Raw genomic sequence first — 18760 nt, forward strand, 5'->3', positions numbered from 1 at the left:
TACTGTCTACAAGATGCACTGCAGAAATTCATCAATGATCCTCAGACAGCACCTTTCAAATCCATGTCCATTTCCATCTAGAAGGACAAGGGCATCAGACATATTGGAACATCGCCACCTCCAAGTTCCCCTCCAAGTCACTCACCATCCTGACTTGGAAATATATTGCCATTACTTCACCGTCGCTGGGTCAAAATGCTGGAATTCCCTCCCTAAAAGCATTGTGGGTCAACCCACAGCAGGAGGACTGCAGTGGCTCAAGAAGGCAGCTCACCATTACCTTCTCAAGGGCAACTAGGGATGGGCAAGAAATACTGGCCAACCAGCTACACCCACATCCCACAAATGACTAAAAAAAGCTGAGCTAATCAGCCGTCACGGTGTTAGCAACGACAGCATTGTGACTGTCATTTTCCTTCGCTTAGCCCATACATGATAATACTGTTTTCTTTAGTACTCCGGGATAACTTGTAGCAGGTTCAGCTGCACGGTTGTTAACACAGTTGAGTACCTTAATCCTGCTTAAGTCCATTATTAGGGTTTTGGAGTAGATTTGTAGCTTGGGCTCTGGGTGTTGAGGTTGGTTGGCTTGCCGTGCTGGTTTGTTGTTTCACAGACATTTCATTACCCTTCTGGGTAACATCATCAGTGCAGCTTCCGATAAAGTACATTATTTATTACATCTTTAAGATATTCTTCAAGGTTAATTTTCCAATGATGACTTGGTCCTTATTTAGTCACTTTGTTAGTTTTATATGATATTGCCATGAATCAATATGGTGGGGATGCCTATAGTTACAGAATCATGCAGACAGGCTTCTTCTGTACTCTCAAGTTTTGCTGACCAATCTACACTAACCCCACGTTCCAGTGATTGTCTCAACGTCTTGAATGCTATTCATTTTAAGTGGTTACCTGTGTATTTTTTTTCAGGTTATGAAATTTCCTGCCCCCTGGCCTCCTAGCCTGTGCGTTCCAGATTTCCAAAACCCTCGGAGTCAAACAATTCCTTAAATCCCCTCTAAACATTCTGCTTTTCACTTTGTTACTGACCGTGCAAGTAATTGCTACTTATCCAACCAACTGACGCCCGTCATGATCTTACACCCGTTTATCAGGTTGCCTCTCAACCTCCTCTACTTCAAAGAAAAGAACCTGAGCTTAGTCAGCCTCTCTTCATAGCTAAACTGCTCCATCCCAGGCAATATCCTGGTGAATCTCCTCTGCACCACCTCCAATTCAATCACATCATTCCTATTGTACCTCACATTATTTGATTGTTGAATATGACAAGCTGTCGTGACCTTACCCATAATTGCATTTGGTTTTATTGTCTAAAGTTATCATCCTCTTCCCGAGCTATCTCAATGACCTTGCTATGTCTTAGCATTCCCTACACAATGACTCAGGAATGTTATTGTAGTCAAAGATAGGATTTGCTCACACCAACTTTAAACCCTTTTGGATCTGCCTAATGTGGTTTAACTATATTTGTACCTTTGACTGTACATCTACATTGCCGAGTAAACACAATGTAAAATGTATTTATATATTTATATTTTTATGCCCTTAGATTTTACTTTACTTTGTACCCTCCTTGTCATGAGAGAAAAGCTCAGATTTTCCAATCTAAGAGTTTTGATTAAATTAAATCTTGAGGCTGGAATTAGGATGTGGAACCAATCACAGCTCATGTTTCTGCCTTTGTTGCCAGCCTGCTGGGAAATGGATTTTTACAGAGTTGGGATCTTACTGACATTACAGATTGGTCTGCTGGCCAGTTAGTGGTCAGGATGAAGGAATAGAGGCAGGATAACAGGGACGTGCACCACCTTCTGGCCCCAAATCAGCAGCCCTTGCCATGGCTACCAACTGAGCCATAGAATCTTTACAATGGGAATGAAGGCCATTCATCCCAACATGCCTGCACTGCCTCTTGGATGTGCAATTCACTTTGTTTCATTCTCTCACCTATTTCCAGTAACCCTGCACACTCTTCCTTTTCAGATAACACTGCAATTCCCTTTTGAATGCTTCACTTCAACCTGATTCAGCCACACTCTCAGACAGTGCATTTTAGACCAACTGCATGAAAAGACTTTTTTCTCTCATTTCACTTTTTACTACTTTTACGAATTACTTAAAATCTATGCCCCTTCTTCCTTGATCCTATCATGAGTGGAAACGGTTTCTCCTTAATTCCCCTGCAATAGCTCTCACAATCTTGAATATCAGAATAAAAAGCCCTCTCTGCTTTCCTTCCTCCAAGGGAAATGATCCCAATTTTTCCAATCTATCTGCATAATAGAACTTCCTCATCCCTGGAACCATTTTCATGATTTTTTTTTCTGCATCTCCCCAGTGTGTTAACATCCAAACATGTGGAGTCCAAAACGGGACACAGTACTCCAAATTAAAAAACTTAGAATACTGGAAGCTTTATTAACTGCTTTCTCAACCTGCTGTGACTTCTTGAATGACTTGTGCACAAATGTTTGTGGTGTAGTAGTTTATCAAATGCCTTTTGGAAATCCACATGCACTACATCAACTTCATTTCCCTCATGAACCCTATCTGTTACCACTTAAAAAATCTCCAGGCAGTTGGTTAACATGATTTTCATTTAAAACATTATGATGACTTTGTTAAATTCAATGTGTTCTTTGGTCTATCAATTTTCTCTAAAAATACTGCTTGCAGACGTTAACCGACAACCAAATTTAAATTGGCTGGACTGTGGTTGCTGGGCTTATATTTACCTTCTTCTTCTTTAACAAGAGCCAGTATTTAAGAAAGGTGAAAGGAAAAGCTGGGTAACTATAAACCGGTGAGCCTGACATCACTGGTGGGCAAGTTGTTGGAGGGAATCCTGAGGGACAGGATTGACATATATTTGGAAAGGCAAGGACAGATTAGGATAGTCAACTTGGTTTTAGGCGTAGGAAATCCTTTCTCACTAGCTTGATAAAGTTCTCTGAAGAATTAACAAAGAGGATAGATGACAGCAGAACAGTGGACGTGATCTATATGGACTTCCGTAAGTCGTTGGACAAGATTCTTCATGGTAGACTGGTTAGCAAGATTAGGTCATGTGGAACACAAGGAGAACTAGCCATTTGGATACAGAACTGGGTCAAGGGTAGAAGATAGGGGGGTGATGGTGGAGGGTTGCTTTTCAGACTGAAGGCCTGTGACCAGTGGTGTGCCACAAGGATCAGTGCTGGGTCCACTCCTTTTCATCAGTTATATAAATGACTTGGACGTGAACATAGGAGGTACGGTTAGTAAGTTTGCAGATGACATCAAAATTGGAGGTGTAGTGGACAGTGAAGAAGATTACCTCACAGTACAACGTGATCTCAATCAGATGGGCCTATGCGCCAAGCAGTGGCAGATAGAGTTTAACTTAGATAAATGTGAGGTGTTACATTTGGACTTATTCATTTAATGGTAAGGTCCTGGACAAAGAGTGCAGGTTCATAGTTCCTTGAAAGTGGAGTTCCCGGTAGGCAGGATAGTGTAGAAGACATTTAGTAAGCTTGCCATTATTGGTCAGTGTGTTGAGAATAGAAGTTGGGAGGTCATGTTGCAGCTGTACATGACATTGGTCAGGCCACTTTTGGAATACTGCATGCAAATCTAGTTTTCCTGCTTTAGGATGGATGTTCTGAAACATTTAAAGTGTTCAGAAAAGATTTACATAGGTTGGAGGGTTTGAGCAGTAGGGAGAGGCTAAATAGGCTGGGTCTATTTTCTTTGGAATGTCAGAGGCTGAGGGGTGACCTTATAGAAGTTTAAAAAATCATGACGGACACAGATATGGTAAATAGCCAAGGTCTTTTCCCTAAGGCAGGGTGTCCAAAACTAGAGGGCATAGGTTTAAGGTGAGGGAAGAAAGATATAAAAGGGGCCTAAAGGACAACTACTTTATGCAGAGGGTGGTGCAAGTATGGAATGAGCTGCCAGAAGAAGTGGTGGATTCTGGTTCAATAACAATTTTTAAAAGGCATTTAGATGGATATATCAACAGAAAAGGTTTAAAGGGATATGTAGCAAATGCTGGCAAATGGGACTAGATTTATTTTGGATATTTGTTCAGCATGGATGAGTTAGACCGAAGGATCTGTTTCTGTGCTGTATAAGTCTATGACTCTAAAAGTATTTTAAGGAACAAAAAATACCATTGTTTTTCTTTTATTGACTCGTGAAAGGTGGGCATTGCATGCTGGCCAGCATTAATTGTCCAGTCCTTGAGAATTGCCCTTGAGAGGGTGGCGGTGAGCTGCCTTCTTGAATCGCTGCAGTCCATATGCACAATGCCCTCAGTGAGGGATTTCCGGGATTTTGGAACACTGCAGGAAAAACAATATGTTTCCAAGTCAGGACAGTGAATAGTTTGGTGATGAACTTGCAGGTGGTGGTGTTTCCATGTAGCTGCTTCCCTTGTCCTTCTAGATGGAAGTGGTTGTGAATTTGGAACTTACTGTCTAAGGATCATTGATGAAATTCCGTAGTGTTTCCTGTAGATAATACATGCTGTTGTTACTGAGCCAGTTGATGAAATAAAGAAGTTAATATATATATATCATATATACTACATAGTTCCCTTACTGAAACGTGTAATAAGTTATAAATTCATTTTACCAGTATGCTCAGGAAGGAAAAAAACATGTTCAATTACCTGACTCTAGCTTCATATCGATTCATAAGTGTAATCTAACTCACACATCGATCTTAATATTTAAACAGAACTCATTTGTGAAATGGTTTTATAATCTGCTTTACTGTTTATGACTCTAAAATTCAATCCTCAGGCTGAATCTTTCCACAGGCACCACGCCCTTTTGTTGGAGGAAAATTCGGTTTCAAAGACCACACCAGTCAGCAGTAGGATTGGCCTTCTGCTTTTATAAAAGGCAGTTTCCGAACACACCTCCTGCAGTCTAAACACAAGCTGGCAAATATACAGCCTTAGTAACACCCAGGAGAGAGGGCTCTTGAGAGGCAGACTGGTGATCTCAAGGGTGCCTGGAAATGCATTAAATTTAGCGTAATGTCCCTTTATGTGACATCAGATCTGACTTCAAAATGCTTCTGTGAAGCATACTTCGACTTTTTCTTTCATTAAAGTAACTGACACAATGCCAGGAAACTTGTCATAGTTGTCAGCAGGCCTCACGCACGTTAAGAAGAATAGCCTTTACCCAAGGGTTCCCGGCACAGTAAGTCACCAATACCAATCCAGGTCCTGCTCAGAAACAGTTGTTCACAATCCTTCCCTCCTGAAGGGTGAGGAGCTGAATGATGGGCAGCCTGTCACTCCTCTAGGCTCTTTCTGCCGTTTCATGGGCCCTCATCTTCGTGGAATGAGAGAAAGGCAGATCTTGTGAAAGATGGAACTGGATGGCACAGGTACTTCGATTGGTGCAGATGGGAGGTGTGCTGAGTGAGTGAGAAGGCCGTGTAGAGGGAATGCAGGGTTATAGTAGTGTTGCAGATTCAATTGGTTGAAATGGAGAAGATATTATAGGCAACAGTGAGGTGGTAGACTATGAGCCTTAGTGATTAGTTCGGTGCAGTAGCAGAGATAGTGAGTCTGTGGTACTGACGGGATTAGATTAGATTCCCTACAGTGTGGAAACAGGCCCTTCAGCCCAACAAGTCCACACTGCCCCTTGAAGTATCCCACCCAGACCCATCCCCCATAACACACACACCCCTGAACACTATGGGCAATTTAGCACGGCCAATCCACCTAGCCTGCACATCTTTGGACTGTGGGATGAAACCGGAGCACCCGGAGGAAACCTACACAGACACGGGGAGAATGTGCAAACTCCACACAGACAGTCGCCCAAGGCTGGAATCGAACCCGGGTCCCTGGTGCTGTGAGGCTGTAGTGCTAACCACTGAGCCACCGTGCCACCCCTAAGCGTGATGATGAAGGCACTTATGCTGGCAGATAAGACAAGGCCATTGACCTTTTTTCATTGGTGGGTATTCCTCCAAATGGCTGAGACTACACTACCTGAGACAGGCTGGCGTTGTGGCCTCCACTGCTGGACCTGGGAAAGAGGAAATCCCACAAGTGCACCACCCAATCCAGCAGGAGGTCCAGGAGCCTGCCTTTAAAGTGAGAAACAGATTTCCCTTGATTTGCCATGTCCGGGACAAATATCAGGACCTATGCAGAGTAGTTCCACCTCACAGTGCATGTTTGGATGTACAACACACTTTTAAATCTGGCTCTGGCACTGGGGATATTAATCCCAGGATTTTCAGGGCATGGTAAGTTGTTCCAGGAATGGCTCTGCTAAAATAGGAGAGGAATAGGAGAGGAATAGGAGTCTTACCATACCATCACCAGTCTTAATACTGTACACTGCTGCCTACCTAGGCACATGTCTGGCCAGTCCTATCTGTCTGCCTGCAGACTGAGCACTGGTTGCAACAAGAAGACCATTTGAAGGCATGTTGCTCTCACTGATGATGTGGTATCAGTATTGACAGACAGTAGCACTGCTATTGGATAAGACATTAAAACTGAGGCTTGTCAACCTTCTCAGGTGGCTATAAAATATCGATGGGAGTATTACAAAGCAGAGTGGGTGAGTTTTTCCCAGTATCGAGGCCACTATGTATCCTTCAATCAGCAACATCAAAAAAATCCCACAATACTGTTTATTGAACCTTGCCATGTCCAAATGAGATGCTGCATTTCCAAAACGTCATGGTTACACTTCTAAAAACAATGTAAAGTATTGACATGTCATGAGGTCTTAAAGTAAATCTTTCATTTACAAGTTAAGAGGTTCAGCTTGAAAGGGTTTGAATCTTCTGACAGCTGGAAGGGGCAATAGTTCTGCTGCTCTCTGTCAGTACTGATGCCACATCATCAATGAGAGCAACGTGCCTTCCCAGAGTCTTCCAACAGCTGGAAGGGGCAAGCATTTCACCCACCACCAGTGTGTTGTATGATTGAAGTTAAAATTGGGCCTCAACCTCCTGCGAACTAAAACAAAAGACAATACCATTTACAAGTATGGAAATGTTTTACTCCCACAAAGACAGGTTTGCAGGTGAGGCAGAGGGTAGATTTAGAAATGAAGGAGCTACTTGGACAGACTACACATTAATACTCTGGGTGATTATGCCAGAGGTGAATGAACAAAGGCAGGAGCTACTTGCTTTGTGGTAAGTAGCCAATAATGACCAAATAAGGGCCTGTTGAAAGGGAGGGAGAGAGAATGTTGCTGGGATCTTCCTGACACCAGTCCAGCTTCCTGTTGAGTGTCAAACCTAGCTACTTTGTGAGGGAGCTGGTCTCCCAGCAACAGGCCAAATGGCCTTCAGACCTGTTTCTGAATGTACAAGTGAAAAGGCTCCAGGCTGCAAAGTCTGCACTTGTGACCCAACAAACTCAAAGGAGATTTCCCTCCAGTGCAATGGCCTACCAGCCTCATCCCTCTGTATTTTAGAAAGTTTTCATATGTTTCTAAGGACGTCTTCATTGCTGAGGCACCCTCTCACTATCCTTTCTGGCTGAGCCTAGCTTACTTTGCTCAGTGAGCTGCAAACTCTCTGATTGGGCCTCTGGCCTCAGGAACCTGCTCTCCACCTTTAATCGGAGATGACCACTTTGTGGAGGCTAGCAATCCAGAGGCCCAAAGCCAATGCTCTTGGGGCATGGTTTGAATCCCACCATGGCAGACAGTGAAATTTGAATTGAATAAAATCTGGAATACAAAGTTGCCTTAATATTGACTGTGATTGCTGTTAAAAGACATCTGTTTCAGTAATGTACTTTAGAGAGGCAAATTTGCAATCCTTACATGGCCTGATCTACATATGATTCAAGGTCCACAGCAATGTGACTGACTATTATGATTGGGCAATTAGGGATGAGCCATTAATGCTGGCTTCGCAGTCATGCTAACATCTTGTGAACAAATATAAATAAAAAGGCTGACACTAAGACATGAATTGCAAACCTGTTTGCAGTCGGGACCTAGAAATGGCACTGACTCTATTTATTCATACATGGGATGTGAGTTTGGCTGGCTAAGCCAGCATTTATTGCCTGTGCCCCTTTGCCCTTGAGACGACTGTGATGAATTGCCATCTTGAATCACTACAGTCCATGTGTTGCAGGTTAACCCATGTTGGGGAGGTAATTCCAAGGTTTTGATCCAGAGACATTGAAGGCGATATATTTCCAAATCAGGATGGTGAGAGACTTAGAGGAGATCTTGCAGGTGATGGTGTTTGCATATATGAGCTACCCTTGTCCTTCTATTTGGAAGTGGTGGTGAATTTTGAAGGTGCTGTCTAAAGGGGCTTTTATTTATTTCTACAGTACATATTGTAGATGGTACACACTGCTGCTACCGAGTAATAGTGGTGAATGTAGTGCCAATCAAACAATAGGTTATGTTTTTTTATGGAAATTTAACCCAGAACTGCCTTTCCTTCAGTTACTACAATATCTCAATTAGACATGGCAATATGTGTCTGCAATTTGCCAGTCCCATTTACTATACTCCATACCTTCACAAACCTGCACTGTTACCAGGTTTAAAATGTATTAATTTCTCCCTCACTCCAACTCCACCTATGAAAACTGATTAAAATTTCTTACATCTTGAGGCCATTGTGCTGAGTGTCATATTTACATTTCTTACACTTCAATAAACTATTTCCACTTTCTTCCACAACTTCCTTCATGAGCTTAATTACTGGATATTCATGGATTCAATAAAAGGAAGTCTTCTGCTGCACACTTGAAGTTTGGACATATATCTAAACTGCTGCACATTTAATGCACTTAAGAATTTACTGTCATATCTGTCCCATTTCCAGTGAATCTTTGAATACCTATATCTTAGCTGAAATTAGTTCCAACAAGCAAATTATAACTTACAGGCTTTAAAAATTTCACTTTAACCACAAAAAAACATAAACTGCATTTAGGGTCATCTATCATCATTTCCCAATGGTTAGCTCAGTGGTTGCATTGAGTGAGTGGGTTCTGTAGGTTTCATATAGCTGTGAAAAGGAGCAGTAAGCCCTACAGAAATTAAACATTTTCAAAATCCATCCCTTACATTGTCATCTAACCTATCATTTGATGAAGGTTCAACATGTTTAACTCTTGGATTTATATCTCCAGCAGTAAGTCAATTTGGAGCTGAGCTACATAAAATGCCTTTATAGAAAAAATCGATGTAAGTAATCTAAGTTCACTTCCCCGAAGCCTTCTGCCATTTCAGCATTTTGGCTATAACCACAACAGCCCATCATCTTCATCACATTAAAAATGCAGCCTGGTCCTTTTGATAATTCCATCAAATTCCCAACAATGAATTGAAAATCTGTGTTTGGTTAAAGGCTGCAATTGATCTTAGATTATTAGGCTGCTCATTACTGCCTAAGATCAACATATCTATTCTGATAAACAAATGTTATATATCAAAGTTTTTAAATACCTCTGTTTGGAGTAGAGAGCCTTTGAGTTTTTAGAGCATGGAAAGAGGCTCTTTGGCCCATCATGTCTGTGGGTCATCAAACAGCCATTTTTCTAATCCAATTTTCTAGCATTTGGCCTGTAGCCTTGTATGCTATGGCATTTCAAGTGCTCATCTGAACTTTTCTTAACTACCTTGAGGTTTCCACCTCTGCCACCCCTTTAGGCAGTCAGTTCCTATTACCCACTACCATCTTGATGAGATTTTTTTCCCTCTCAACTTCCCTCTAAACCACTTCCTTACCTTGAATTGTGACCCATGGTAATTGAACTCTGTGTGTACTCCTCTGAACTTTGTTAGACCATAAGACATAGTCAAGAAATACGCAATTCAGCCCATTGAGTTTGTTTCACCAATCAATGAGATCATGACTGCTCTGGTAATCCTCAACTACAATTTCTTGTCTTTTCCCCATAACCCTGGATTTCCTTACAGATTAAAACTTCTCTTTCAATCTTGAAAAATAACTCAGCCACTCAACAGCCACTCTGAGTTGCACAGAATCACAACATTGTGAGAGAAGAAATTTCTCCTCATTTCTGTCCTAAATGTCCCTAATTCTGTGATTATGCCCTCTAGTCCTAGATTCATTCACAATGGGGAAATAACTTTTCTGCTTCTACCTTGTCAAGTCCTCGAACAATCCTGTATGTTTCAATAAGCTTGCTTCTCATTCTTCTATATTCCAATGATTACAAGCATAATTAAATCAACCAGTCCTCATTCGACAGTCTGTCTTCACCTACTATCAACCTGGTGAACATTCTCTGATTGCCTCCAATGCCAATATATCCTTCCTTAAAAAAGGGGTTCAAAATGTTCTCAGTATTTCAGTTGTGGTCTGACCAGGTGTCTTGTTACAGTTTTAGCAAAACCTCCCCACTCTTATATTCCATTCTCTTTGAAATAAAGGCCATTGTTCCATTGCCATCCCTACTACCCTCTGAACTTGGATGTTGGCTTTCTATGATTAATGTACAAGGACTCCCAAGTCCCTCTGTGCTGTAGTATTCTGCAGTCTTTCTCAAGTTACATAATATTCAGCTCCTCTAAATAAAAACTGAAAGATTGCAGATGCTGTAAATCAGGAACAAAAACAAAGTTGCTGGAACAGCTCAGCAGGTCTGGCAGCATCTGTGAAGGAAAAAAACAGATCAACGTTCTGGGTTGACCCAAAACGTTAACTCTGTTTTTTTCCTTCACAGATGTTGCCAGACCTGCTGAGCTGTTCCAGCAACTTTGTTTTTGTTCATCTCCTCTATTCTTCCCACCAATGTATATGACGTTACATTTCCCCACATTATGTTCTATCTGCCAAGATTTTGTTCACTCACTTAACCTGTTTATATCCCTCTATTTGTGCCATTCCTACCATTTACCTTTCCCCAACTTTTATGTCACCTGTGAACTTGGCTATTAGTACATTCACTTTTGTCATCCAAATCATTAATAGATACTGTAAATAATTGTGGCCCCAGTACTGGTCTCCATGGTACACCACTTGTTAAGAGATTGCCATCTCCAACCATATCTTCACTCTCTGTTTTCTTTGAATGCCTCAGTCCAACTTCCCCCTTACCCTTCTTGAGGAGAAGTGAAACAACCCCAGCCTATCTAGGATAATAAAATGTGAGGCTGGATGAACACAGCAGGCCAAGCAGCATCTCAGGAGCACAAAAGCTGACGTTTCGGGCCTAGACCCTTCATCAGAGAGGCGGATGGGGAGAGGGAACTGGAATAAATAGGGTGAGAGGGGGAGGCGGACCGAAGATGGAGAGTAAAGAAGATAGGTGGAGAGAGTATAGGTGGGGAGGTAGGGAGGGGATAGGTCAGTCCAGGGAAGACGGACAGGTCAAGGAGGTGGGATGAGGTTAGTAGGTAGCTGGGGTGGGATGAGGTTATCTAGTCTCTCTTTATTAGATGAATTGCCGTGGCCAGGCAACTTGGTGATGAATCTATTCTGCGCCCTTTGGTGTAGTTTGTCTTCTTTTTCCAAAACAAAACAAGATTGAACAGTGGAATGCCGGGGAGGATAACTTCCTGAATTGACAAGTGCGGTTACGATTCTCACGTCTGAGATAAACATTGCTCCTCTGTTGTGTATGATGGAAGTTCCTCCAGAGATGGGTGTTGTGTAAACGCTTTGCTCGCTTGTTGATGCCTGGGGGCAGCTGACTCATTAGCGACCGGAGTGATACTATTCCAGGTCAGTATCAGTCAGGCTGGGAGGGAGGTGGAGACAATGAGAAGCCGCACAGATTACTGTCAATCACCCCTCCCCACCCCCAGAAACACACATCCCCTTGGTGATACTTCCTTCGCTCCGGTCCGGAGCGCCTGTCAATCACTCAGTACAGGTAGCAAGGAGGGACGTCCCACTTCCCACAAATAGCGCATGATATATAGGGTGGAGGGAGAGGCGTATTGTCAGAGTTTTTGTTCCTGTTCACCTGAGAGGGTTCTTCTGTCAGGAGTGAAAGAGCGTGGAGAGGATGTTTGGAGTGGTGGTGACAGCGTGGTTTTTGGCCTTGCCTGTTTACTGTGCTGGTAAACCTGGAGACAGCGATCAGGGCTGCAAATCCGGTGAGAGGAGTATACACACGTTGCTTGGGGGAGTGAAAGAGTTCAGGCATCCGTACTGTGAGAGAAGGGCGGCGGCGCCGGATGGTTAAGTCAGGGGCGGATTTGTTGCTGGAATTGTCTGTCTCCGAGTGGAGTGGGGCAGCAGTGGTGGGCACTCCCGAGTCAGGCTGCAGGTTCTGGGAAGGGGGTCGGGGCTGGGTTGAGATCCCTTGCCAGAGTCGGAAGCTGAAACTGGGTTGTTTTGGTACAGGCACCGATATCATTTGGTTCCGCCCCCGTGTATTAGAGTCGGTAAGAAGTTTTCCCCACATCCTATCTTTTTCTTGTTTGGGAGAAGAGTAATGATCCATCTCTCATTACCGATATTTCACATTTATACTGAAAGCAAAAAAAATTGGAAATCAGCCGTTCAGGATCTCTAGTAACTTTCTCTCTCCTGGGATTGCATTTTATTGGGTAAAAGAAAATGCGCATGTTTCGTTCATTACTACCTTGGGATTTTTTCCTCTGCTCCTTGCACTTTTTTTGGAACTGCTTCCCCCCCCCCCCCACTTAAAACATGTGCGTGCACAATGCAGAATGAATGCATCCAGGGGGTTTGCATTACTTCCATCCCTAGTGCAAGATTAAGATTCTGAGCTGAATCTTCTGGCTGTAATGAAATTGTAAGGCTTTTCTTTCAGAATGTCTGTTGTAACGTTGGGCTTCAGCAATTTACATACTGCCCGGAGGCAGGAGGCAACCCAGTTATCAGGATGACTGTTTCACATTCCTTAAGAAGTGTTCATACTTTACTGTCGGTACCACAGATAGTTAGTTAGTCTCTACCTTGACTTGATCAGCCTTTAAATCAGCCTCTCTGATGAGGGGTCTAGGCCCGAAACCGTCAGCTTTTGTGCTGCTGGCCCTGCTGTGTTCATCCAGCCTCACGTTTTATTAGCCTATAAATTCTGTCCAGATAATGCACGCCGTTGAAATGATATGGCCCATCTGATTGTATAAGTGAAAGGCTTAAGATTTGAAATTGGAATTATTTCAGCATTAGCTAAATCACAGTACACAGGAATTTAGGGGAGGTTTGGTAGGCTAGAAGGGAGCTTTCTCTAAAGGGAGAGGGAACTAAGTTTGTTTTTGGGCCTAAAGCAACAAGAGCGTTGTAGAGTTTCATTAGTTCACTGTCCTCGTACCTGGGAGCATTGGATTATTAAACAGCCGCTTTGTGTAAAACCTTTAAGGTGAAGGATTTCACGGCGGTTTGACTCAGCCATTGAGTTGAGGCTTTTTTAAAAAGAGAACTTTTAGCGTGAAACTACGTCTTCCTTTTTAATGCCGAGAATATGTAGCTTGGGTGAAATGTAGACCAGTTTTTAAAGCTGGAGGTTGCTGAGCTTCGACATCGTGTAGTCAACCTGTGCAGAGATGTTACAAAACCAGTTACGTGGTTGTAAATGGCTTTTGTGTTCGAGGGTGTGAGTAATGTAACTATGACGACATATGGCAGTGGTTTAATCGTGATCTTTCAGGAATGGTTTAGAATTACAAACTGAGTTAGTCATGAGACTTTAAACTTATTTCGCTGGACCTTGCCACATGATTTGCAGTATCACTTGATTTCTTTACATTCTTACCTCACTTGTAAGAGAAATTGAAGATTTTAATAGGAGGAAGAAATATTTTATTGCTACCAGTGGGCATGTGTAACAGTGGCCAGTAAAATTTGTGTGGGAGTCTTTTCAGCTTGTTGGGGGAGGGGTGAACTATAGAGAACCATTCTTCCCCTGCACTACAGTAATGGCCATGCAGTTTATTTTTTGAGAGTTGGAGCAAAGGTGCTTTTAATCTGTAACACAGCAAAACTAACTGGTTAACTCCACTGTCAACAAGTTAAGGTTGAATTCACTGGAGCTTAGAATGATGAAAGTTGATGGAGAATCTCCTAGAAACCTGTGATCTTCTAATGTGACTTAACAGGTTTAGATGCAGAATGATGTTCTTGATGGTGGGGGAGTCCACAACAGGGGCCATAGCTTAAAGATAAGTGGTAAATCCTTTTAAATCTGAGATCAGGAGAAACCTCTCCCACCCAGAGATTGGTGAGCCTGTGAAATTCACTGTCACAAAGTAGCTGACATCAAAATATTCAGATAGCAAGAACAGAAAATTAGGAGTCCTGACCCAAAATGTCAATTTCTTGCTCCTCTGCCTGGCTTGCTGTGTTCCTCCAACTCAGCACTGTCTGAGGTCAAAACATTGTGCATTTTCAAGCAGGAAATGATGTACCTCTGAAGAGATCAAGAAATGAGGTGGTGTGGTGAGGAGCAGAGGGACTAGAGTATTGAGCTCTATGATCAGCCATGATTGTCTTGAATGGCAGAGCAGGCTCATGGGGTTAAATGGCTTAATCCTGCTCCTGAGAAGTGTGGAGCTGGAGGAACACAGCAGGCCAGGCAGCATTAGAAGAACAGGACAGTGGACGATTGAAGTCAGATCCTCCTGAAGACGGATCCTGACCTGAAACATCAACTCTCCTGTTCCTGATGCTCCCTGGCCTGCTGTGTTCCTCTAGCTCCACACTGGGTTCTCAGCAGTTCTTACTATCTCTAATCCTGCTCCTTTTGTTTCTAATGGCTTATTTGATCTTATTGGATTGGTTAGCTCAATTGGCTAGCTAGCTGCCCTGCAGTGTGGAGTGATGCCATTGGTGGGTTCAAGTGTCTCTCAAGTTGAGGTTATTGGTGAAGGATTCTCCTGCTCAACCTTTCCTCTTGACCCTCATTCGTCCATCCACAGCCAATCATCTCTGAGCTGGACTCTGCTGTTGTAGGACTGTGGAGACTTCTCGCTCGATCTTCTTTCAAATTAAGATACTGCACTGGCCACAAAAGACTGTTTCAACTACAAGCAATTTCAGTAGCCATTGCTCGGTTTCCAAAACTGATAAATGTCCTATTTGTGTATGCTTCCATAGAACTACATTTAGAGGGCAATAATCTCAGGATTATGCTCAATGCTGTGTGACAGTAACATAATAACTGGCTGTAGTATGAATTTTCCAGAGACTGCGCACACACTAGCATCCAGCAGCTGTAGGTGACATTATATTGTGAGGTTGTGGTCAATGCTATGAATGAAATGCACCATTATCTGTTCTTGGTCTCCTGTCCTCCCTGCCTTGTTGAAGTTGGATATTGTTGGTTGAATATACTTTGTCCGCAGTATGTATTCTGATTTGAGTTGACAAGCCAATTGGCACTTCCACGTTATCAAAGATTTTGTGGCTTTTCCTCCAAAAGGAAAGTCAGTGGTGAGCCAATGGAAGCAAAAGGCACATTGCAGTCTAGCTAGACTAATAAAGGGGTGACTCCTGCCCCTTTTAAAGGGAGGAAGCCCAATCCTGTGAAGCTGCCACTTGAACTGTGTGGTGCATAGACCAACAGTTCCTGCAGTGCTAGAGTTCTGTAGTGGGCCCTGCTGGAATTGCAGTTTAGGCTCAAGAATGCTTGACGGAAAAATGCTTGATTATTACAAATGCTTTAGGGAATGGATAGGGTAATACTGGATTCATTGAGCAGTAACAGTTTAATTGACAGTTGACACTGGCAGAGCTCAGATCTGCAAATCATGGGTGAGAAGGCAAAACATGCCCTATTTTAGATGACCCTGCAAGGAGTTTTTATCTGGGGTCATGTAATGTCCAACTTAAGTGTCTTCACTCACTACCATTTTAAAGCACGTAATGAATGTAAACACGTGTTTTGATTTGTCCTGTCACTTCATTGCTCAAATTCAAGTACACTTGCATGATGTATGGCAAGATGAATTTTGGCATTGTTAGACTATCTATTACTCAGTGCTGAACAAAAATACTCTTTGCACCTGAATTCTCAATTTGTTTTTTATTATACTTAATGCATTGAACAACATGGCTGTGGTATAGGCATTATATAATTGGGAAAATAAAGCACTTAAAGCTATATGGTAATGTGGCAAGGTGTATACTAACACAGCACAATTGCTTCAGGCAGTGCTTGTGTACTAAAATAACTCGTTACTTAGTGGGAGCCTAACGAAACTTCATAAGCATGTCAAATTATGTCATTTCAATTATGTAGTTACTAGTAATTTTTAAGGACCTAGTTTTTGCCTGCCTTCCTTCTCATTGTTTCTTCTAATGTAATAAATTGAATAGAATTAATCTCTTTTCAGAAGTTACCATATGTGGCACAGTTTCCATTTAAGTGGTAAAGGCAAGCTGGAATAACATTTTTACTCTGCAGTTGTTAATTAAACTTTTTTTTCCTCTTTCTAGCCTCACAACGAAGCTTTATTGGCATACAAACCAACAACAGCAACTGTGATTCTGATTTTAAAGTTGACGCATTTGCTGCATCAGTACTGACCAGTGGATTAACTACAGTCTTCTTGCCCTTGGTTTACATTATTGTGTTCATCATTGGCTTGCCTGTGAATGCCATGGCACTGTGGGTTTTTATCTTTCGAACCAAAATGAAACACCCTGCTGCGATATACATGGCTAATCTAGCTTTGGCAGATCTCCTGTTTGTTATTTGGTTGCCTTTGAAAATTTCTTACCACCTAAATGGCAACAATTGGACATATGGAGAAGGACTTTGCAAGGTGTTAGTGGTTTTCTTCTATGGAAACATGTACTGTTCAATTCTGTTCATGACCTGCCTCAGTGTTCAAAGATATTGGGTTGTTGTAAATCCACTATCTCAAACGAGGAGAAGGACATGTGTTGCTTATGGTGTATCTATTTTTATTTGGATTATTATTATATTGGGCACAATGCCATTGTATTTAAATATTCAGCAAACTGTCAAAGTTTTCAATCTTGATATAACAACCTGTCATGATGTACTACCAGAAGAACAATTGGCTTCGAGCATGTTTGACTATTTTCTATCTCTGGCTATTGGCGTATACTTCTTCCCAGCATTGCTGACAGTAACTGCATATGTATTGATGATCAAAACGTTGAAAGCCTCCAATAATGAAGATAGCATCGGGAAAAGCCGCAAGAGAGCAATCGAGTTGATTATTACTGTTCTTGCCATGTATTTAGTTTGCTTCACTCCAACCAACATCATACTTGTTGTTCACTACTCTCTTGTAAAACATGGGAACAGCAATGTTTATGCTTTCTATATTGTAAGTCTTTGCCTGTCTAGTATAAATAGTTGCGTTGATCCCTTCGTCTATTACTTTGTTTCCAAAGACTTCAGAGATCACGTTAAGAATACACTGCGGTGTCGTAGTGTGAGGACAGTTAGAAGCATCCAGGCTTCCTTTGCATCTAAGAAACAATCAAAAAGATCTAGTTCTTATACATCTGTTGGTAAAACTACCACTACCACTACAACTAACTGTTGAATGTTAGTGAATCCATAGGTTTTGTTTTTTGATTGCAGGTGCGATGTAAACAATTTCTCAACTGAGTTAATAACAAATCCATCATCTATTAGGACATTTTTTTGGAAGGTCTTAACTAAGGTTACATTATCAATTTAACAAAATCCATTGTTTTGCTTTGTAGAAAAAGCTGAAACTGAATTATCTTTTTGAGTAAATTTGGCCACTTTATCCTAGTATTGTTGGTCATATATCTTGCTGTATTTCTTCCTGTCCAAGAGCACTGTTTGCACAATAACTGCTGAACTAAACATTTTGTTACTGACTTGTACAAAGGGAACCAAAGCAATAATTCTACTAATTGTATTTTGTGTAGTGTAAATATCGAGTGGTTCTAAAAATTTGATTTCAAGTTAATCCTTTTTTGAAAAAATTCTTGGACAAGAACTCTTTGGATTTTTCATCGTTTTAAAACTTGTACATAACTGCCATAGATATTTTATACTGTGACTATTTTAAGTTTGAATGCATTATTAAGTTGATATGTGACCCCTTTAATTGAGGGGACAAAACAGCCCTGGAAATAGAGGAAAGGGCATACAAGATGTTTAATAGTTATTGTTTGTAAAAATATCAAAATTTCAGTAAAATGTTGCAACTGCTCAGGTATTTTCAATGCTGTGAATGATGCATTTGTATTGAATAAATATTTTTAGAAAACTTGAATTTTGGTTTTTATTTACCCATCAATATTAGAAACCTGTCTCAATCAGGTTAAATTTGACCAATTGCAAGATTTAAAGGGTATTGTGCTAACCTAAAGCTCCAAAGTTTAGCTTTTGACTCTTATTCCTTTTAATCCAGGGATGCAGGTTTATGAATATATGGAACTGATTTCACATGGAGCTGAAATCTGACACTTTTTTTAAAAGAAAAATTCCAAACTGCTGGGATTCCCATGGCTTTTTAGCCACAGTTCTTTGACATTGTTGGCCTTTTTTTTGAATCAGAAGGTTACAAGTAAGTCCCAATGCAGGACTTTAAAAATTTTAGGCTGACAATCTTTAGTGCTCAGGGAGTGATGCCTTAGGGATACACGAGTCAGATACTTTTTAAACCAGAGCCCTTAATTTTCCATGGACCTAAAGTATCTCTTGGCTGCCTCCATTTTCCTTTCTAAGAAAAGCAAGGGTCTTTTGGCCTGGATAGTGTTAATTGCTGTACAGTTTCAGTCACCTGGTCATTCCCACATGGCTGTGTGAGCTTGCTGGTTGCAAACT

At 41.6% G+C, this 18760-nt stretch overlaps 1 protein-coding gene across 1 annotated transcript; it reads left to right on the forward strand.

Annotated features, from left to right (window-relative positions):
* Positions 1–11894: 11894 nt before the first annotated feature.
* Positions 11895–18206, forward strand: f2rl1.2 (coagulation factor II (thrombin) receptor-like 1, tandem duplicate 2). The gene is made up of 2 exons (XM_048527616.1): positions 11895–12107; positions 16417–18206. Exons 1-2 carry the CDS (start codon positions 12017–12019, stop codon positions 17499–17501), a joined length of 1176 nt encoding a protein of 391 aa, XP_048383573.1. The 5' UTR covers positions 11895–12016; the 3' UTR covers positions 17502–18206.
* Positions 18207–18760: the final 554 nt, after the last annotated feature.

This window comes from Stegostoma tigrinum, chromosome 3 (genome assembly GCF_030684315.1).
Source record: "Stegostoma tigrinum isolate sSteTig4 chromosome 3, sSteTig4.hap1, whole genome shotgun sequence".
In the NCBI taxonomy this organism is placed as follows: Eukaryota; Metazoa; Chordata; class Chondrichthyes; order Orectolobiformes; family Stegostomatidae; genus Stegostoma; species Stegostoma tigrinum.